The 23,641-nt window shown below is 36.3% G+C and overlaps 1 protein-coding gene across 7 annotated transcripts in view; it reads left to right on the forward strand.

The window, feature by feature from the left end:
• Nucleotides 1-688: 688 nt before the first annotated feature.
• DPY19L4 (dpy-19 like 4) overlaps nt 689-23,641 on the forward strand; it is an 83,552-nt gene continuing 60,599 nt past the window's right edge. For 4 of the 7 annotated variants that reach the window (XM_036995518.2, XM_073229847.1, XM_073229849.1 and 1 more), the window contains exons 1-8: nt 689-1,145; nt 2,474-2,515; nt 4,758-4,868; nt 10,836-10,960; nt 15,644-15,734; nt 16,004-16,125; nt 16,231-16,376; nt 22,624-22,747. In XM_036995518.2, coding sequence (XP_036851413.2) covers nt 704-1,145; nt 2,474-2,515; nt 4,758-4,868; nt 10,836-10,960; nt 15,644-15,734; nt 16,004-16,125; nt 16,231-16,376; nt 22,624-22,747 — 1,203 coding nt within the window. In that variant the 5' untranslated portion in view covers nt 689-703. Of the gene's footprint in view, nt 1,146-2,473; nt 2,516-4,757; nt 4,869-7,145; nt 7,304-10,835; nt 10,961-15,643; nt 15,735-16,003; nt 16,126-16,230; nt 16,377-22,623; nt 22,748-23,641 lie in introns of those variants that run through there. The other 3 variants (XM_036995519.2, XM_073229851.1, XM_073229848.1) reach the window with 3 other exon arrangements.

The following is a 23,641-nucleotide window of genomic DNA, read 5'->3' on the forward strand; positions in this document are numbered from 1 at the left end:
CCTTTTCTGCTCCACTGGCAACCTGCACTGTTTCTGACTTCTGGACCACTGTTGTTTGATGGCAAGACATATTTACAGGCAACCAAAGGCAGAAAAGAATTTCCTGTAACTGTTTTTGCATTGCATTGATAGCTTCTTCCCAAACAACCTAACTTGACAAAGATGCTATTAGGAGAATCTTGCTGCCTGCTAAGAATGGGGCAAACATAATTACCCCATGACTTCAGGGAGTTCTTGGCTTTTTTCTCCCGCTCTAAAAAGGGGCTTTTCGTCAGTTTCTGAATATATTTCTGAGTACTTCTGGGGAAAAGGTTGTGGTATTTGTTGGAGAATTCCAGATATAGTAAAAGTGAAGACATAAACAGGAAAGCAAAATAAAACCTTGGTCCATTGCTGTGTAATAGAATGTCTAAACGCGCCCCGCCCCCATTATTGGCCACAGTACTACTGGTTTTTTACATAATATCATAAAATGCAAATGCATTTGTTTAACCAGTTTGGGTGGTTAAAACCACTAAGTCCCAAGGACAAGCTTCCTTCGAGTAACGGTCAAGTGGCTTACTATTGGACAAGCGCCCACCAGAACATTTTGCCGCGCTCAGAAATCCCCCTGGCCATGCAGGCGCTCAGTTCGGAGCTCTGGGTTTACAGCTCTCTGTAAAATGGGGCGGGGTTTAGACCTGGAAAATCTAAAAAGTAGCTGATGCTATTCTGTGCCCTTCTGCATCTAATCACGAAAGTCGCAGAAGGCACGCTCGGACTCCCACGGTTTGCACGGGCCAGGCGAGTCGGGGAGCAGCACCCGGACCCTCCGATTCGCCTTCGCGGAGCTGAGCGCGCGCGGACCGGCGGCCTTGGGCGGCGTCACCGGCGTCGGGTCGCCTTCCTGCCAAGGCCCGCCCAGGCGCGCCGGCGGAACGCTCCGGCCGCCCTCCGCTCCCGGCTCTCCGGTTCCCGGGCCGCCCGGGAGGACGCAGTTGACGGCGACACCGGAGGGGGGCGGGTCAGGAAGTGGGGGCGCGACGGTCGGGAGCGGCCCTGGGGCAGCCGAGGGGCTCGGCGACGCCGAGGACGGGAGGCTCCGGGCCCGCACGGGAGCCGGAGGGGCGCCCCGGTTCCCGTGGAGACCATGGCGGAGGAAGAAGGTGACGGGCCGGGGTCCAACGCGCCAGCTGCCGCCCGAGGTCCCGGGAGAGAGCGGCGGGGGCACGAGGGGCCCAGAGGCCTGGGCAGCGGGCGGCGGGCGGCCGGGGCCGCGCGGGGAGGGCGGGAAAGTGCGGGGCGGCGGCGGCGGGCGGAGGTTTGCGGAGAAATTCAGGAGGAGCAGAGTGAATGGCCCAAAGTTCTACCCGCCGAAGTGGGAAGAGAGGTGGAGCCTAAAGTTGGGAATCGGGTAGGAAGAGAAGAAGCTGTGTGTGGGGGGGTGGTTGAGAGGGAGGATTTGAGCAGATAATGGGGTGAGGGGCATAGTTTGGTTCAGAAGATGTAGGCTTAAGTACTGAGTGCATCTTTGAAAGTGAGGGTTGCTTAACGAAATGCCCCTCATTCTGAATGTGCTCTGCAGAGGTCTGTGGGTATTGACAAGTACAAAGTCACCGGGTGAGGAGCCGCCCGCCAAGGGCATGAAAGGAGGCAGGGATTTGGGAACACACATGGAAAGGTGAATTGGGAGGGGATGAACAAGCAGTAACTGAAGAAGGCCAAGTTCACTTGCAGGTTACGGAGAGATGCAAAGGTCTAACGATGTGAGAGGTTTGCGGGGAAGGTTAAGAAGGGAGGAGAGCTTTGAGGGTGAAAGTGGGTGGGCTGCAGAAAGATGGCTATGCCCCCATAGGGCCGATGCCAAGAAAATTAACTCAACAATATTTATTCAAAGAAAATGATAGGCATGAGAGAAAAATGGGAAGGTGAGAGGAACTTATCAGCATGTGATAGATATTACAGAAACACTCATGTTATAGTAACTTCATGATATCCATGCTAGTTTCAGAAACAGGTATATTTTGATAGTGTCACTTGACTGAGCAGTTAGATTTTGCATTCTGGTGGGAAACAACTTTTTTACCTTAGTGAGTGGACTTGTGAATGTGATCTAATTTAGAGGTAAACCTTATCGAACCAAGAGTGCAAGGAGGTAGTTTCAAGAATTCAGTTGTTTGAAAACTGAAAGTGATTTTTAAAAAATTGTTTGCTGCCCCTTGTCCTGCTGCCCTGCCCCTGTGCTCACACTGGCTTCATATTTGCCACCTCTTTCTTGAGTTTTCAGAGTGTTAAAACTGATCTAAAAATTTAAGGCACTACCTAAAAAGAGCTTCAGTGCCAAAGCTATTTGTAGTTGGAAGGAAGAAGGTAATTCCATTTGTTGCCTAGGTTTATCTTTGTTTGCAATGTTTTAAAACGTTTCTTGATATTTTTTCTTTTCTGACTAACTGCAAATCTATGGGGGTAATTTGAAGCCTGTTTTTATCCATAGTATCTCATGTGAAGATCACTGAACCAGAGACTGAAATAGCAGGTAATTTTTGTGGCTATATTATCATTTTCATTTAGTTTGACTTTTTCTTTACAATGCTAAAAGTAGGGAAAAGGAAACCTGAATTATATCCGAGAGCTTTCTTGTTAGAATTAATCTACTTGGTTCATTGCTTTGCTGCTTTTCCACCTAGAGATTCCTGGCTTTGTCTTTCAATTATGAAACTGTAAGATCAGTATAAAGGAAATGAAGTGAAATTTGCATCCAGTCAGTTTGGTTTCTTGGTAACAGGCAAACAATTAGTTTTAGGGACAAGGTTGAAGAGATTGATAAAACAAATACTGTATTTCCCATGTTGCACTTCTTGCTCCCACAGTTTAATTCTCCTGAAATCAATGTGTCTTGAAATCAGTGCATGCATTTAATGAAAGTGTTTTCTTCCCCTTGAAAAAATGTTTAGTATCTTAAAATGTATCTTATAATCAAGAAAATACAGTGTTATAAATCCTTTATAGATTATTTATGTGTATAGAGTTCTTGATCATTCTTGTAAGATTAATTCATGAATGATTTGAGAATTTTTGTATGAATTTTACTTTTATAACTAAAATCCATTTATATGTATGAAGAAAACACTTTAAAATCTCTGTGAAGTGATTTATTTTATAAAGAAATTTTTTACAAATGAAAATGGTAGCTTTTTGTAAGGAACACTTTTTATGTGAGTGTCCCCTTACCAGTTTATCTTTATCTTATATGTGTGCTTTTAGCTGCTAATATAAAAGACTTAAACCTAGCCCATTGGCCACATATATTTGTTAACTGCCTCAATAGATTTGTTAACTTGCTTTCTGAAATTATCTCGTTAAATTTTTTAAAAATGCAATGCTCTTAATGTGTTTAATCATGCAAGTGTAACTACTAAGTAAACTTCTTAGGGTTATATTTTTTCCTTGCATTCTTTTTTAGTAAAATTAAAAAGAATAACTTTTATTTAAAGACTTTATTTGGCTTTACATAAATCTTCATTCTTGTTGACCCCTTCTAACTTTTGCTTTAAGAGGAGGAACTTAAAAGGGCACATGAAGAAGGAATATAATATTTATTAATTGATCCAGATTTGTATGCAAAAATAAAAATTTATTAATAATAATGTCATTTTCTCATCTATTCACTGTCTCTAGTACTTAAGACAACTACAAAATAAATGATAGTATAGAAGTGGTTACAAATTAGACTAGTCAGACTGATATACTAAATATACAATATTTTTTCTCACTTTGCCAGTGTTTAAAGATGTTTTGGCAAATGAATCTGCTTTGAAGCTGCTTAAAAATGTAGTTTATTCATTTTCCACAGTAAAGCCAGAAAACCCTCCATCTGATTAACAGGAACAGCAGCTGATTTCATTTCTCGTATTTTGACTTCTCTTTTTAGGCTCACATTTCATAGCCTAAAGTCATTACTAAGAAAAAAGAAAACACTCTCCTCTGCTCCTATAAAGTAAATAAATTCTCTTACCACCTTATAAACTTGACAAGACACTATCTACAGGACTGTCATAGTCTATCCCAAAGGATAATTCTAGGAAGGAAAAGTAGTTAAATTGAATATAGCAAATTCTTGTGTAATTTGGAATTTGGTTTTTAGGTTTGAAGATATCTTCTGCGTTACATTTTTATTAACACTGAAAAGGCAGTTTAAAACTGGGAAATTTTCTGAGAGCTTCCCACAGATAGGGATATTTATAGATTCAGCCTATTTCTAATACTTAAATCTATAAGACTATACAATGATAATACCACAGAATTGTGAAATTCTGCAGAATAGTCAGAAGTACTAAAAAAATGAAGCAGTTTTATGACCAATATATTTTATTATATTTTAATTAAACAAATTCTAAATCCATGAATGATTTGTGTGATACTTTCAGATAACTAGAAAAATAAGCTAATTTACTAAATAACACCTTGTTCCTCAGTCATTCTGGAAGAGTTTACTTATTTGGGGATATTTTGAAAATAATATTATCTCAGGAGAAATACTCACTGGTTTATCAATAGGACTCTGAAAGCCCAGGTGAGAGGTGGGAACTGTATTAGCTTTTTGTTTGTATGAAAAACAGTGTTCAGGGGAGTGCTAAAATAATTGTGGAAAAAGTTATATTTTGTGCTGATAGGTTTCTGTGTGATTCTTGCCTCAGTATAATAAAAGTTAATCAGTTTGGGATACATATTAGAACAGTTTGATGCATACATTGCAATTACTTCTCAAATATTTTAAGGACCAACTGTAGAACTGCGCCAAAGGAAAAAGCTAAAGTCTTCAGAAAATAAGGACTCTGCCAAAGAAGAAAAAATCAATGACACTCCAGTTCCTGAAAGACCTCCAAAATGTAAGTTTGGTAAATTTATAATTTTTGTACTACTACAAAAATAGTTATGCAATGTCGTATATTTTACATTAATATTTCAAAGATCAAGTATGTAGTGATACCACTCAACTTTCATTAGGTTTTTCTGTACAACTCCTAAATCTCACTGGCTTACAACAAACATTTATTTCTGGTAATGCCAGCAGGTTGGCTGGTGTAGGTTCGTGTGTCATGAAGGAACAGTCCCAATTTGGTACATGTTTTTTTTTTGTGTCAGAAGAAAACAGCAGGAGAGCAGTTAGAGTCATGCAGTACCTCTTAAAGTTTCTGCTGAACTGGCACACTCACCTGTCACATTCTTTTGGCCTAAACAAATCATATAATCATCCCAGAAAATGAGATGGGGGAGTATACTCTGACTAGAGAAGCATTGCAAGTTACATGAGAGGGGGCAGGGATGAATAATCTTTTTGTAGGAAAGGATAAAATACTTGGAATAAAAGTAACAGGCCACCACATTTTGTCCTTTTGGTCATGAGCACTTATGTCTCACCCTCAGACAAAATACATTCACTACCTTTCCAACTCCAAGGAAGATACTCAGTCTTATTCAGTCATGCCATCAGCCTTGAAGCTTATCTATAGCAACGTCATCTTATCTATAGCAAAGCCAGATTTAATTTATTCTGATTCAGAGACATGTGAATTTAAAAGACAGGTTATCTGCTCTGTATCCAGGATCTCCAAAATCATCCCGATAGTGATTAGCTAGAAAGACTCACAGTCTCAGAATGTAATTGAATTCACAGCTATGATTTATTGCAATGAAAAGTTCAAAACAAAATCAGCAAAAGAAAAAGGCCAGTTAGCTGAAATCCATAAGAAACTAGTCACAGGCTTCCACGATTCCTCTCCCAGTGGAGTCACTTAGGATGTGCTTAATTTCTTCAGCAGCAAGTTGTGACATTTGTAAATTGTTTTCTACCAGAGAAGCTCATTAGTGACTGCTCAGGGTTTTTATTGGCAGCTAGTCATGTCCTGTCTGCCTACTGTATACCCAGACTCTAGACTCCCAGAAGTAAAGTGGTCAGTATGAACTACATTTTTGTACAAATAGTGAGCACAGTAAACCACTCATCAGTTAGAGAATGGTGGGAACCCTCCTGAAGTCCAAGTTCCCAGATGCTAGTACAAAGCCTACCTTTCAAACAGACCTTTTTCAGCAAAGCAGTTGTAGACCTGCTGTGTTAACTATTTCCTGCACATGCTTCCTCTCCCATTGTACATTGTTGGATAGGAACAGGGTAACCAAAGGGTCCCAAAAAGAGGAAGAGTAAGAGACACACAACAGCCACTGGTCCTTAGCAGTTCTGAAATCTTACTAGGTAAATATGAGGTCTCCTTACTCAGGTAGAGAGTGTTTCTTGATTTCCCAGTTGTTTTCCTTGGGAGTAGCTGCCAACTTCATTGTTTTCTGTGGCTCTTGGCTCCACCATCTGGAGGTCCTTTCTTTTCCATTATCTTCCTGAACCATATCTGAAGATGGCTTTGGAGAATATGCCATCCTTAGGGGCTCAATAGCTTTCTCAAATTGTTTTGAGTATTGAGGGCCCATTTATATATTTTTGTCCAAATAAGATACTGACAGTGGGTCATCTGCAGATTTAATTCAGGAGCTAGCAACAAGAAAAGTGTTTGGAAGCTAGGGAAAAAAAAGAATCCATATTATGCAATGACAAAGCATTTTGTAAAACTATACCCTGTGAGTAGTTGCAATTTTAATACTAATCTTTTATTAATTTAGGACACAAGATGGCAAAACAGAATGTAACTAGAGTGCTGTGGTTATCAGCTGCATTTGATTACAGGAAAGAGATTAATTTAGAATAGTATTGGCCTTTTGCAAGTGGGAATGAGGAAGAAAATAGAGAATCCATAATTTCTGGAATTTATAGTGTTGAAGTTAGAGTTACTTGTCCTCCTCAACCAGTAAAGAATAAAACTGAGAAATACTTTGAGTAACAAATGCTGATTAAGATGAATTCTCAGGGCAATGACCAAATCAAGAGCATTACTGTTACATAGTTTGTTAAAATGGATGAATGGGTTAAGGTAGTTCCTATGTAAATCCTTTCAGTGGGACAAAGCACTCAGGGAAAAATAATTAAGAGTGTGGCCCCACCAAAGTCTAATAAGCTCCAAAAACATGTAGTTAAACCTTTGAGAGAGGCATATCTAGAAAAAATTGTGGGTACAGTGGCCCCCCCTTATTTGCTATTTCGCTTTCTGTGATTTTAGTTCTCCATAGTCAACTGCAGTCCAGAAGCAGATGATCATCCTGACATACTGTCAGGTCAGTAGTAGCCTAACACTACATCACAATGCCTATGTATGTCATTCACCTCACTTCATCTCATCACGTAGGCATTTTATCATCTCACATCATCACAAGAAGGGTGAGTACAGTACAATAAGGTATCTTGAGAGAGAAAGAGACCATATTTACCTTCTATTACAGTATATTGTTATAATTGGTCTTTTATTATTAGTTATTGTTAATCTCTTACTGTGCCTAATTTATAAATTAAACATTATCATAGATAGGTGTGTATAGGAAAAAACAGTATATATAGGTTTTGGTACTATCCATGGTTTCAGGCATCCTCTGGAGATCTTGAAACATACCTCCTTTGGGTAAGGGGAAACTTCAGTATAGTTACTGGAACATGGAGCTGACTGGAGTCAGTAGGTAAAAAGCCAACGAAATTGTTTTCTTGTGTGAATAATCACAACTATTTCCGAGTGCAAAAAGGAATGATTTAATTTTTTAAATTAAGTTATGATTAGCATACAATAAATGCATAGAATCTTAGGTGTTAAATCAAATTAGTTTTGACACTTGAATACAGCTGAAAAAAAGATACAGAACATGTCCATTATCCCAGAAAGTTCCTTTGTATGCCTTTCTAGTAGGTTTTCCCTGTACCTGCCCAAAACAACCACTCTTCTGATACTTATCAATATTGATTAATTAGCTTTGCATGTTCTGGAATTTCATATAAATGGAATCATACAACTTGTATGCTTTGTGTCTGGATTCTTTCACTAAGCTCAGTATGTCATCCTTTAAAAATATAATCATTTTGAGTTTCATTCATGTTGCTGTAATTTTCATCCCTTCCCTTCTTGTTGGACATTGGAGTACTTCTCAGTTTTTAGCTATGAATAAGGCTGCTCTGAACATACTTGCACAAATCTTTTTGTGGACATCTGTTTTTTGTTTCTAGGAGAATTGCTGGCTAAGCTTTTGAGAGACATGTACTGTCAAAAGAGCTGCTAGCCTCAATTAAAAAGGACAGAACTATTCAGGTCTTAAAATGATGTATGAGTCCCTAACTTTCTACATGCAGGAAGCAAGATGAGTAAGCAGCTCTTAGGGTGTCTTTTTTTGAGAAGGAATGAGTATATTTTGCCTTTGGCCAGGAAGTCAGCATTTGTGACAAATGGGGCAGACCCTCATGGACCCTTTAATTGTTCCCACATGTTCGCTCCCTTCCCAGAAGTGGATTATACATTCCTTGCCATTGCCCTGTAATTTGGAGTGACTTTCTGAAGCAAAGGATACTCCCCTACCCCATTGTCAGGCTTATCTGTGTGACTTAGCTGTGCCAGTGGAATGTGAGTGGAGGCAGCCTACTTCTGACCAGAGGCTGTAAGAGGCATTTTGTGCTTCTTACTGCCTGTTCCTCTGCTCTTTTCCTCTGACATGCAAACAGCATGTCGCAAACAGCATGTCCCAAACAGGGACTGACCTCATGTACAAGGAGAAGGGCCACAGCTGAGCTGAAGTCTGGAATTGGGTGGAGAGTCACCACTGCCCTGAAACCCACAGTAAACCTGAGTGAGAAATAAACCTTTGTTTTGTAAGCCACTGATAGTTTGGGTCACTTTTTTATCACAGGAAAGCTGGCTAATAGGGTGTCATTTAAAACATTTTAGAAAATACAGTAGAAGAAAGATAATTAAATATTCTGGAGATTCCTGTAAAATAGTATTTTTCCCTTGACACAAAAATATATTTTCAGGGTATAAATGTGGATAATAATAGGAAAAAATGTAGTAAAAATAAAATGTATGTGTAATTCTGGTAGATATAACTATCAAAATTTCAGCAAGTATGGCTTATTTTTTTTAATGCACTTAGCACTTTTCTTTTTTCTCTTTTTTTTTTACTTTCTGTGAAATTGAATTCTACATTTCTTAACATGTCATTAGCTTTTTCTATGCTTTAAATATTACTTAGCTGTGCTCTGTATTATTGATATTCACATATAGTATATATGTTTTTCTTTTTTTGTGCATGATCAGCATTTTACAAATGAAGAGACAGGAGCACACAGTTGTTTGATTAGATGGGTTTATGACTAACATAACCTACTTGGAAGTCAGATACTTTGTTTTTCAGTTTTCTAATTAAAATTATAATTTTTTAAGGTAGTAATTTCCAGGGCCCAGAGCTCTTTATCTCAAATATACACATTTAAAAATACCAAAAAATACTGATAGTGTGATTTCATCTTTGAGTCTCTACAAAAACTTTATTTAGTATTAAGGTAAGGCATTTATATATAGGATTGGGTTTATTATATTTCTTATAGTTAGGATTAATTTGCCATTGTCTAAAAGTTAATAAAAAAATAAACAGGAAAAGATACATGTTCAGAAACTTTGGAATACTTCTGCCAAACTGCTGCCGTGGATCAGTTTTCTTATAAATTTTTTGTAGTTCACATTATGTCAGTGTTGTTTTAATTATCTATCTTATATATTTATGCAGGTATGCTTCTATAGCCTGATATTAACAGCTAGTATTTACTGAGCTCTTACTATGTGTCAGGTAAAATGCTTTATACGTGCTACTGAAAACAGTAATTTTAAACATAGCATACTGATACTAATATTTGATGTATTGGGTAGTGTTTTTCATGTACTTTGAATATAATTCTCATTAATTTAGTGCCAAGTATTTAATGTCTCTAGTATGCTATGCAAACTAATATTCATTAAATAATGTTTTGGAAGTAGTTGATTTACAAACTTGTCAGTCATTCACTAACAGAACATTGGGCTTTGGGCCCTTAGACTTGTGCTTATTATATTTAATAGCTGTAGCAGGAATCATCTTGTGTGTAGAAAATCCAAATGTGTCTTATGTTATTTCATTAAGAAGTAATTACATGCATATAACAGTTTTACATGATGTTTTAAAGTCATTGAATTGTACACTTTAAATGGCTGTAGTTTATAGTATGTAAGTTATTCCTCAATAAAGAAAAAAATTAATAAGGAAAAAATACCAATAGTAACTCTGAACCTGTATTTTTCCTTTAGATATGTGATAACACATTCCCTTTATTCCTTTTTTAAATTAATAGACTTTAATTTTTTAAGTCTTCTGATTTATAGAAGAATTGAACAGATAGTACAGTGTTCCCATGGTAGAGGCCACTCTCAAAGAGTTTTCCCTATTACCGTTTTATATTAGTATGATACATTTGTTACAATTAACGAACCAATATTGATATATTACTTTTAACTAAGGTCAATACTTTAATCAGATTTCCTTAGTTTTTATCTAATGTCCTTTTTCTGTTCCAGGAACATTGTATTTAGTTGTCATGTCTCCTTAGACTGCTCTTTTCTGTGGCAGTTTCTCAGGATTTCCTTGTTTTTGATGGCGTTGACAGTTTTGAGGAGTACTGGTTAAGAATATTGTAGGATGCCCCTCTGTTGGAATTTGTCTTCTGTTTTTCTCATGGTTAGATTGGGGGCCAGGGGTGGCATGGGTTTTGGGGACAAAGACCACAGAGTTAGAATGCCATTTATATCACATCAAGGGTATACACTACCTTTTGATTACTTTTTAAAATAGAAGTACATAAATATAAATACCATCTACATCTGATTACTTTTAATATGCTTTTTCAGATGTATTATTTCAGCGCTTTGCAAAGATTTTCATTGGCTGTCTTGCAGCAGTTACTAGTGGTATGATGTATGCTCTCTATTTATCAGCATACCATGAACGGAAATTCTGGTTTTCCAACAGGCAGGTAAGAAGAAAGAATTTTGAGCATATGAAAGTTTTAGTATTTAATATTAAGTAATGTGTTTTCCAGGGAGCCAAAATAAATGTATAATGAATATGACAAGTGATTTTTTATTTACAGTCATTATAAGTTGTGTAGAAGCTGTTTTGAGAACAGTCACAGTATCAACCTTAAAAAATTCAATAGAATGCATTTCAAGGTCCTAGAATAGAGGCTCTGAGGGTGCTCTCCTTCCCTATTACTTTCATGTAATTTACTAGGAGGACTTTTGAAGACAGTGAACTGTTACAGAAGTTAGTCACCTAACTTTTTAGTAGTTTTGGTAGTTTGCATTTCAGGAACAATCACTGAAAGTTTCAGCATTAAAATACTTACATTTTAGATTACATGATTAGAATGTTTTGGGGCAGTTGAAAATGATTAACAGGTATAACAGTATTAAGATGTTGCCTCATATTAGGATGTTTATTTAGTGTTTGGTTTTAAATCATGTGTATTCCACAGACTCTTTAGTTACTAAAGTTACATTCATAATTCATAATTTAGCCTTTAAAAAGTTTATTTTTAGACCTACCTTCATAATCAGATTTATTTGTGATACTCGTTGGCAAAGTTCACAGTGTCACCACTTGACTAAAGGATTTTCTTTTTCAGCCCAGACTGTTTTTTGAGCAAGTAGTCAAACTGACTGAATGTTTTTAAGTCATTGATTTACCTAAGACCACCAAAACATTTAACTGAATAATTACCTGTACTGTTTTGAAAAAAGGATTATTGTAGACACCCATTTTCCTTGAAAATATTATACAGATTAACCATTAGTAGTTCTCAACACTGGATGTACAATAGAATCATCTGGGGAGCTTTCAAAAAATAATCTCCCTTTCAGATTCTTAGGCGGGGGCAGGAGCAGTGTCTGGTATAAGTAATCCACAAAATATTTCCAGGCATTTCTGTTGTGTAGGCAGAATTGAGAACAACCAACAGCTTGAAAATACAGAAGGCATCCATCAAGAACCTTGTTTTTCAAAGCATTTTGTATAAGCCAGGAGCACTGGCATCACCTGGGAGCTTTTATAGAATTATAGATTCTCAGGCCCCACTTGAGAATCAGAATCTAATCAGAAATTTTTAGTAAGATCTCTAGTAGTCTCATATGCATATTAAATTTGAGAACCACTGATTAAGAATTTACATCTTTGAAATCTTAGAAACAAATCTGTTTCCATTTATAAAAAACCATCTTAAGGAAATTTATTTAGATTAGTAATTTCTAAATGAGATAAAACATGTTCACTGGTCAAATAGATCTTGAAAAGACTTCCTCTTGGAGATTCACAGTACATAATGGACATTGAAACTCTAAAAAGTCCTACAATAAAGAAACCTATTTATCTTTAATCCAGCTTTTTACACAATTTAACTATAGAATTTTTTTTAGATAATTCCCATTTATATCTTAGGAAGTTCAGTTAATCAAACTTGGGGAAACTTCTCATATCTTTTGTTTTGGTATTAATAAATATTATGCATGAAAATAAAACTTTCATTTTAAAAGATTGTAGATTTATGAAAGCTTTATTCATCATGAAAAGTACAAGTTTCCATATAAGCCTAATTTTAGGAATTTTAAGATTTGCTTTTTTTTCTGAAAGTTGATTTCAAAGCACTGATTAGATAACTGCTGTTCTTTTTTATTTTTATTTTTACTTTTATTTTTATTTTTATTTTTATTTTTGGTATCATTAATCTACAATTACATGAAGAACACTATGTTTACCAGGCTCCCCCCCTCACCAAGTCTCCCCCCACACCCTACGACAGTCACTATCCATCAGTGTAGCAAGATGCTGTATAATCACCACCTGTCTTCTCTGTGCTGTACAGCCCTCCCCGTACCTCCTCACAACACTATACATGCTAATCGTAATGTCCCCTTTCTTTTTCCCCACCCTTATCCCTCCCTTCCCACCCTCATCCCCAGTCCCTTTCCCTTTGGTAACTGTTAGTCCATTCTTGGGTTCTGTGAGTCTGCTGCTGTTTTGTTCCTTCAGTTTTTCTTTGTTCTTATACTCCACATATGAGTGAAATCATTTGGTACTTGTCTTTCTCTGCCTGGCTTATTTCACTGAGCATAATACCCTCTAGCTCCATCCATGTTGTTGCAAATGGTAGGATTTGTTTTCTTCTTATGGCTGAATAATATTCCATTGTGTATATGTACCACATCTTCTTTATCCATTCATCTACTGATGGACATTTAGGTTGCTTCCATTTCTTGGCTATTGTAAATAGTGCTGTGCTAAACATAGGGGATGCATCTGTCTTTTTCAAACTGGGCTGCTGCATTCTTAGGGTAAATTCCTAGAAGTGGAATTCCTAGGTCAAATGGTGTGTCTATTTTGAGGAACCTCCATACTGCTTTCCACAATGGTTGAACTAATTTACATTCCCACCAGCAGTGTAGGAGGGTTTCCCTTTCTCCACAACCTCGCCAGCATTTGTTGTTGTTTGTCTTTTGGATGGTAGCCATCCTTACTGGTGTGAGGTGATATCTCATTGTGGTTTTAATTTGCATTTCTCTGATGACAAGCAATGTGGAGCATCTTTTCATGTGTCTGTTGGCCATCTAAATTTCTTCTTTGGAGAACTGTCTATTCAGCTCCTCTGCCCATTTTTTAATTGGATTATTTGCTTTTTGTTTGTTGAGGTGTGTGAGCTCCTTATATATTTTGGATGTCAAGCCTTTATCAGATCTGTCATTTATGAATATATTCTCCCATACTGTAGGGTACCTTTTTGTTCTATTGATGGTGTCCTTTGCTGTACAGAAGCTTTTCAGCTTGATATGGTCCCACTTGTTCATTTTTGCTTTTATTTCCCTTGCCCGGGGAGTTATGTTCAAGAAGAGGTCACTCGTGTTTATGTCTAAGAGATTTTTGCCTATGTTTTTTTCTAAGAGTTTTATGGTTTCATGACTTATGTTCAAGTCTTTGATCCATTTCGAATTTACTTTTGTGTATGGGGTTAGACAGTGATCCAGTTTCATTCTCTTACATGTAGTTGTCCAGTTTTGCCAGCACCATCTGTTGAAGAGACTGTCATTTCCCCATTGTATGTCCATGGCTCCTTTATCGAATATTAATTGACCATATATGTTTGGGTTAATGTCTGGAGTCTCTAATCTGTTCCACTGGTCTGTGGCTCTGTTCTTGTGCCAGTACCAAATTGTCTTGCTTACTGTGGCTTTGTAGTGGAGCTTGAAGGTGGGGACTGAGATCCCCCCCGCTTTATTCTTCTTTCTCAGGATTGCTTTGACTATTCAGGTTCTTTGGTGTTTCCATATGAATTTTTGAACTATTTGTTCCAGTTCATTGAAGAATGTTGTTGGTAATTTGATAGGGATTGCATTGAATCTGTATATTGTTTTGGGCAGAATGGCCATTTTGACAATATTAATTCTTCCTAGCCAGGAGCATGGGACGAGTTTCCATTTGTTAGTGACCTCTTTAATTTCTCTTAAGAGTGTCTTATAGTTTTCAGGGTATAGGTCTTTCACTTCTTTGATTAGGTTTATTCCTAGGTATTTTATTCTTTTTGATGCTATTGTGAATGTAATTGTTTTCGTGATTTCTCTTTCTATTGGCTCATTGTTAGTGTATAGAGAAGCCACAGATTTCTGTGTGTTAATTTTGTATCCTGCAACTCTACTGTATTCTGATATCAGTTCTAGTAGTTTTGGAGTGGAGTCTTTAGGGTTTTTTATGTACAATATCATGTCATCTGCAAATAGTGACAATTTGACTTCTTCTTTACCAATCTGGATTCCTTGTATTTCTTTGTTTTGTCTAATTGCTGTGGCTAGGACCTCCAGTACTATGTTAAATAACAGTGGGGAGAGTGGGCATCCCTCTCTTGTTCCTGATCTCAGAGGAAAAGCTTTCAGGTTCTCGCTGTTCAGTATGATGTTGGCTGTGGGTTTATCATATGTGGCCGTTATTATGTTGAGGTACTTGCCCTCTATACCCATTTTTTTGAGAGTTTTTATCATGAATAGATGTTGAATTTTTGTCAAATGCTTTTTCAGCATCTATGGAGATGATCATGTGGTTTTTGTCCTTTTTGTTGATGTGGTGGATAATGTTGATGGATTTTCAGATAACTGCTGCTCTTGAAAAGTATACTTAAGGACTTGTTGTTCTGGATACATAGTGAAATGAAAAGCAATAGGAAATACTACTTTCTTCTCAAACTTATCTTTTCATTGTGGACTTCTAACACCTCCACCATCATTTTTTATTACCTGCCTTACTATTCTTGCTGTCCTTAGGGCCTATTTTTTAAATTTTCCTTCCAGATTTTCCTTATACATAATAGGTATTATTTTTTTATTACCTGCCTTAGGGCATTTCTTTTGGTTTTCCTTCTAGATTTTCCTTATATATATAATAGATAAATGAGTTGTGAGTTACAATCTATTTTAAATCTTAGTTGTTTCATTGAAGTGATTGCCAGATGATTGAAAAGTGTAACCTGATTAATGTGGCCACTAGTTAAAGGAAATTCAAATGTCTTTGAATAGAAGGATAAATAAAGGCACTAGTTTAGAAGATGAAAAGAGAGAAAGAAGATTGCAGTTGAAATTTAGGATACTGGTATTTTAATAATCATCTCATTTTCTTCTAGGAGCTTGAACGGGAAATCACATTTCAGGGTGACAGTGCCATTTATTATTCTTATTATAAAGATATGTTAAAGGCACCTTCATTTGAAAGAGGTAAAAAAATCACATTTGTATTTTTAATAACAATATTTTCTAAGATTAAACATTGTTCTTCTATGTGGGAGCCCTTGAATGTGGAGATTTGTCCATAACATAGGTATTGCTCTTTCTTGTACTTAGTAAAAAAATTGGGAATGTGAGGCACAGAGTATATTTTGAGATGTGTCTTGATAATAATTTTAAATATTTAATGACATATGAATGACACATTTAATTACTATTAAAAAAGCATATATAATCTGGAGAAATTTTTCTGTCTTTAGGTGTTTATGAACTGACACACAATAACAAAACTGTGTCTCTGAAGACTATAAACGCAGTGCAGCAAATGTCTCTCTATCCAGAACTTATTGCCAGCGTTTTATATCAAGCAACTGGTAGCAATGTATGTGTTTTTCTTTTGACTTTAATATTTATTTTTTCACATATTTGTGAATCCTTAAAATTATATAGTGTCATCCTGTTGTCTCCTCTCTCTTTTTCCAATTAGGAGATTATTGAGCCGGTGTATTTCTACATTGGGATTGTTTTTGGATTGCAAGGAATATATGTTACTGCTTTATTTGTTACAAGTTGGCTTATGAGTGGAACGTGGCTAGCAGGAATGCTTACTGTTGCGTGGTTCATCATTAACAGGTAAGAAAGGTGTTTTTTATTAAGTTTTACAATTTTTTTTATAGCTGTGGTAGTCAGTTCCAGAAATGCTCCCCTCTCTCTAAATATTCCATACCCTAATCCCCACCTGTGAATGTGATATTTCCTATGATTATGTTGTGTTAAATGGCATCATTAACCTTAATGTAGGAAGACTACCTGGTGGGCCTGATCTAATCATATGAGCCCTTAAAAGTGGAGAGCTTTCTGCAGCTGGTGCAAAAGGGGAAATCAAATATAACATCCTTTTTTTATGCTGAAGGAACCAAGACCTTTGTTCTACAGAATGTCCCAGCTTCTGGAGTTCTCTTGCTGCTTCTTTGTGCTGTAATCTGGCTTTCCTCTCTATTTCCTGTGTTTTTATAAGCTGGAAGTTACATGTAAAGGCCTGATGGGTTCAATATAAATTATTCTGGTTTGAATATATCATAGGTGGTGAGTTTTCATGTTCCATGACATTAGAAGTTAAAGAATTTAGTTGGCCTAACCCTGGTGAAGCTGGGATTCTCTGCTGGTTTGGGGGATGGCAGATCTTCCCAGTGAATAGTTGTGTTCTCCTGTATGACCAGAAAATAATCTATATGATGTTTTGGGGGCACCAAATGACTGTCCTTTTCACTGTTAACCATTTACTTAAGGGTTATAACTCCAGTTGATAATCTTTGCTGAAATTAGTAACTTTATTAAGGTTTATAAAAGAAAGTTGTTCTATTTTCATTAGGCACATTCTTTATTCTTCAAAGGTAGAATTTTTCTCTACTAACTAGGGTTCTTTGGTTACCTTTAAATTGCTATTAGAAAGCCAGGGAAAATGCTTAATTTCACTGAAATTACCAATTTCTAAGTAAAAGATGGTTTTAGTAGCTGTCTCAGTGACAGAAAAGAAAAAAACCTTCCTGGTATTTTGTAAACATTGTTCTCAATTTAAGGACTTTCATTGATTCAGTAGGACTAAATCATTACCCTCATTGTCCTTGTCATTCCTCCGGCTTGTCACAGGTTTGGTCAGTAGAAGTCCTTTCAGGCTGGCTCCTGAGTTCTTTTGACACATCTTCATTAATCTTTGAAAGCTTTTTTGTTTTCTGGTTCAACAAGGTGAAGCTCACCTTGTACATTCCCTGTGAAAGATTTGGAATTAGCCATTTCTTTATGGAGCTTTGGTTCTTTTTAATATAGGATCGTATTAGAGAATCTGATGTGGATGCCAGGGGATAAGATTATTTCTTGTTATGTCAGAAAGTGCTTGTTAAAGAATATTGTAAGTTGCTAAGTACTTTTTAAATTTCCTTTAGGACTTATTGTTAGAAATTTAACAGCACATTCACCAAAAGTATTTCAGTACTCATAGACTAGCTCTAGCAAGTCTTGCTTTTTAGAATGAAATACTGTTTATTACAAAACAAGCATTATTTAAAATACAGATATTCTAAAAGGATTGCTTTCTTGATTATGTGATGTATTAATTATTGCCTAACAAATGTTTAAACAGCTTAAAACAGCAGTTTCTGAGGGTCAGGAATCTGGAGTGGTTCTGGTTCAGGGCCTGTTACGAGGTTGCAGTCAAGAGTTGGTTGGGGCTACAGTCATCTGAAGGCTTAATCGGCCTGGACCATCTACTTCCAAGCTCACTCATGTGGCTGTTCACAAGAATCCTCAGTTCCTTGCTGGCTGGAAGGCTTTAGTTTCTCATCACCCAAGCCTCTCCATAGGGCTGCTCACAACTTGGTTGTTGGCTTTCTTTAGAGTTAATGATCCAAGAGAGTGTGGAGTGAGTGTGCAGTAGTGGAAGTCAGCATCTTTTATAACCTAATGTCAGAAATAATATGATGTCACTGTGCCATATTCTACTAGTCACCCAGACTAATTCTAGTGCAATGTGGGAAGTGACTACACAGAACATTAATACTGGAAGGCAGGGACTATTGTAGATCATCTCAGACTGGCTACCACATGCAATAAGTTTTTAGTAGACATTTCATTTAATTCCTAGACCTGTCTTCTTCAGAAACTCAAAGAGGAAGCCAAATTTACTTTTCCATGTAAAAATAATGGCAATAAAGGATAATAAGATTCCTTGTCAAATGGAATATTTTAGAGATCTTAGTGAGAATTGTAAGGAAATTGCCTTACTTAAATGACAATTAAATTGCCTTAATGATACAGTGTATCATAGCATAGCTGGAATAGGGTTAACCTGACATACTCTGCTAAAATGTATCTTTTAGCAGTTGAAACATCTTGGCAAGTGGTTTTTTTTTGTTGTTTTACTTTGCATTTTTTAATTGGTATGTATCTGACACTCCCAAATATATTTTAATGCCGTGAAAGAACTTGAAAATGCTAAGAATGCTGTCTTTTTTATTCATCACCTTTAGAGTTAATATATGATTGCCTAGAAAAAATATAAAAAAGGTATTAGTCATTCCATTATATTATGGTTATTAGTAGTGTTCTTAATGGTATTTTGTGTTACTTGTTCCTTAACACCAGAAGAGGAAAACAGGATTATAAAATAGCTTCTGTTTGTTCAAACCAAAGGATGTAAGCATACTAAAAAATTCAAAGAAATTTCAGGAAACATCACTGTATAGACAATATTGGGGGAAAATGTCAGAGGCAAATGACTCTTTGAACAGACTTATCACCATAATGGGCTATCCTGAGTTCAGGCCTCCCAAGTGAAAAATACAGAAATTGGTGTTGGTCCCTACTAATCTCATCTACAAATATATGCCTAGGTATCACTTTCAATGAAATATCTTCATATTTGAAGGACAAATAAATATATGTGATTAAAAGTCTATGTTAAATCTGATTTTTGGCCAAAAAGAAAGTAACTATAGATTGTTAATAGTAAAGAGGTAAGATGCAAGAAAATGTACAAGTCCCAGAGGTACAGTTAACAGCAAATAATAGTAACACATGGTGCTGGTTCTGTTGTGATGATACCAGTAGACTCAGAATGCTCATGAGGTGTATGCTTTTTCAGTTGTAGGTGAGAGTATTTCCCAGGAATTCTATTTTATTTGAAGAAAGTAATCCAAAAAAGAGAGGAAAGAGTTCACTACTTGAACTTATTTATTATAATATTATTTGTAATAATATGGAAAATTAGAAAAACACCTAAATGTCAGAGAATAGTTAGGTAAATTGTAACAATCAGTGCAATGTAATATGCATTCATTTGAAGTTATACTGATATTATATAAGTGCTTTTCAACTTTCACACATTATACATTTAGATGCCAAAATATTTTACATGTTATTTAACTCAGTGTTTCTCAATTTTCAGTTATGTATATTTAAAAATTCTCATGGATTCTATGTGTTGACTTAAAAATTTTGAATTATTATGCTACTTAAATATAAAACATAAAACTAGGTAAAGCTCCTTATGCTTAAAAGTACTTATGCTACTATAAAACAAGTTTACTCAGTAAATAACAAACCAGTAAAATATTAACAGAGATTTTCATTCAATGTGAAACTTGTGTTTTGCTGAAACCAAATTTCTACTCTTGGCATAAATGTGGTACCAGTCCAGCAGGTTCTTTTTGAGTATGACAACCTACACAGCTGGGTACTGTGAAATGACTCAGTTCTCTTCATGTTGCTCTATTCAGTCTACTGTGAAATCTTTATTTACTGCAGTGATCAGCACATCATTTGCTTTTATTTGTCAGTACATCATTTAGTATTAAGATCATCTCTCCTTTTTTCCCTGATTAGCCTAAGCCAAGTAGTACTGTGTTGCCAAATAGACCGTGAACACAAATATGGAAGTGTTGGAATCTTTTGGTGGGGAGTTACAAGATAGTCTTCCAGGTGATCCAGATTGTGCTTGTGATGTGTTTAAAATGAAAACACAAAATTAAACTCGGAGCTCGCTGATCTCTCTGAGTGTATCTACAGGTCTGTGAACCCCAGTTGATCCAACCAGTTACTATTTTGAACTGTTGGTTTGTGCTGCTGTTAGACTCTGCCTCTGGGGGAAAAGTGGATCTCATCTGATTTTGTCACATCCCACTATTAGCCTCTGGTTCTCACGACCACCCAAGCATGTGGCGGGCAGACTGAGTAGCAGTAGTGCTCAGGAAAGTCTCAATGGGGAGGTTTGTCCGCGTGTGGAGAATAATGGGCAGAGACAGTTTGTGCTGCAGTGACTAGGGGAGAAGGATACCTTCACACCTTCTCCAGGCAGTGTTTCTAGTGCAGTTTTGAAGATTTCACTGCACTAATCTGAGTCCTGTAGGGGTAGTGAGTGAACATTAAGAAAATGGACTGCTGGGCTCAGCTCAGTTCTGGGCTGATGGAGAGGTTGGTGGAATCCTGAAATGAAAGTAGCCTCTCTATCCTCCCCACTTCCTGCTTTATGTCATGTGAATCTCTTGTTTGTCTTTTAGAAAGTTAACTTTCACAGCAGTGTTTCAGGAAAAGTATATTATGAAAATAGGTGGTCTTTAGAATACATGATGTTCAGTACCTGGTGTTGGAATAATCCAATCTGAAAAAAAATAGCTATTGCACACATACGAAAATAATTTCCAAATGGATTAGAGTTAAAAGTAAACAATGAGAGACCAATAATTACTATACGAAAACATTGGTTCATGTTTTTTAAAACTATTTGTAATAGGTGAAGTTGAAAACAATGTAGGTATATAACAATAGAAATTAGTTAATGATGAATCTATACAGTGATATGCCATGACCATTAAATATTCTTGAAATATGTTTATTGGCACATAGATATTATGGAAAGATGCTCATAATATATTAAGTAAAAAGCAGCTCAGTACAGAATTGTAAAAGAGCTAAGGTCTAATACTTACGTTACTAAGTTTTAGACACACTGCCAAGTTCTTTACAGCTTTTCATTTGATCTTCATATATAAGGCTGTTATTTCTTGTCTACATTCAATCACATATGCATTCATAGAAGACAAGTCTTCTAATGCTTTTTAACAGTTTTCTTGAGGTAAAATTGAGATAGAATAAACTATAATTTAAAGTGTGTAGTTTAATTAGGTATTTAGACACACTTGTGAAACCAACAAAATCAATATAATTAATATAATTAACATCTGTCACCCCCAAAAGTTGCCTCTTCTTGCCTCACCTCTACTACTGCTTCACTGTCCACAGGAAACCTGTAATCTCTTTCTGTCACAAAAATTAGTTTGCGTTTTCTAGAGTTTTATATACATGAAGTCTTAAAGCATATACTTTTGGTCTGGTTTTTTTCACTCAGCATAATTATTTTGAGATTCATGTGTGTTGGGTGTATCAAAAGCTCATTCCTTTTTATTGCTAAGTAGTATCCTATAGTATGGCTATACCACAATTCAGTTAAACTAAATTATATGTAAGCATATTCATCTCTATTACTTAGGGAGAGTTATGCAGCAATTTTCATAAATTTTTAAAGCAATAGCACCTTTATTTTTGTGTGGAAAATAGTCATTGAATGTATGAGATCCAAATTTAATGTTGGAAAGGTAGTCCACTTGTGTGAGGATATGCAGAGGAGACGACAGGCTCTCAATGAAAATTGATTAAGGAGAAACTTAGGAGAAGCCTACAAAGCCATTTTGTATTTGTGATTTGGGAATTTTCAAAAGTCTCTAGATATATAACATGAAGGACTACTGTAATGTTATTTCTGGGTAACCTGCTGATTGAAAATATTACTAAACTAGATATCAGAAAATATGCAAAGTAATCCAAATTGTGCCACCTGTTAGCTGTCTGACTTGACTTAGTCACATCACTTATCTGAGCTTCATATTCCTTAAATAAGGGCGGTAAGAGCTTTGGATCTGTCAGTCCTGCTAATTATGTAATGCAGACAGTGCTCTAGAGAAGGGAAGCCATCTCCTTAAGGGAAGGGAGGGTGGGGCTGAAATCCAGTGTACTTGAATCAGGCTGTACCTGAGCATGAGGCCTCATCTGCCTAGAACAGGGCTGCCTTCTTCAGAGTCTCCCAGAGGCCCATCTGTTCACCCAGCAGTCCACTGCAGCACTAAGTCTTCCTGGGTGGGAGGGAAGGTGGATAGGGTGAGGCACTCTTACTTTGCTCAGAGGTGCTGTATCAGCAACGGGGTCCTGTCTACATCCCACAGGATTGTTATGGAGAACAATGAGATGTGTGTGAAAGTGCTTAGAAGACTATAGTGTTACACAAATATAATGTCTTGCTGTTTTGCTGTTCATCTGTGGTTTATTTTAGGTTAGATACAACAAGAATTGAATACTCCATTCCTTTAAGAGAAAACTGGGCACTCCCATATTTTGCATGCCAAGTTGCTGCACTTACGGGCTATTTAAAAAGCAACTTAAATACATATGGCGAGGTAAGATATAAATTTATTTGTCACAATTCTGACAAATTGCAAATGTGGTGTATAATTTTAAAGCTGATCATACTAAGAGTTAAGCTATATTCAGTGAAGTCTACTTACTACATAATAAAGGATTTTTAAGTAGTCTTATAACCCTGTTTGTCTATCATCTGATTAACAGTAAATTCTTAGGACAAAGGAGATGTTATATTGTTTTGGTGCAGTTACTTAACAAATAAATGAGTATCTTATTTTGAAAATTAATCTATTTCTATTTCACCATTTCTCTCACTTTTGGAACAGTGATGGTCTTTAGTCATTACAACTTAAAGAAATATCAATGAAAAATGTAGAATGACTATGAATGACAGCACTGTTAACTTTTATGGTAGCACTGCCTATTTTCTGATCACCTTTACTTTTTTAATTGAAGTATAGTCTGTATACAATATTATATTGGTTTCAAATATGCAAGTCAGTGGTTCAAAAGTTACCCACATTATTAAATCCTTGCTCCAACTAGGGCAGTTACTATCTGTCAGCATAGATGTTACAGAATACCTTTTGTGTTTTCTGTGACTGAGGTTTAGGCAGTTCAGTGAGTCTCAGGAGACTTTCCCAGGTTCTTGCTTTAATGTTGCCTAAAGCCCTTTGACTGTCAGATGATCCTTACAGACTCTGTCTCAGAATATTCATTTTTTTTTTTTTTTTTGAGAGGGCATCTCTCATATTTATTGATCAAATGGTTGTTAACAACAATAAAATTCAGTATAGGGGGGTCAACGCTCAATGTACAATCATTAATCCATCTCAAGCCTAATTCTCGTCAGTCTCCAATCTTCTGAAGCATAACGAACAAGTTCTTACATGGTGAATGAATTCTTACATAGTGAATAAATTCTTACA

Source organism: Manis javanica, chromosome 2 (assembly GCF_040802235.1).
Source record: "Manis javanica isolate MJ-LG chromosome 2, MJ_LKY, whole genome shotgun sequence".
Lineage (NCBI taxonomy): Eukaryota > Metazoa > Chordata > Mammalia > Pholidota > Manidae > Manis > Manis javanica.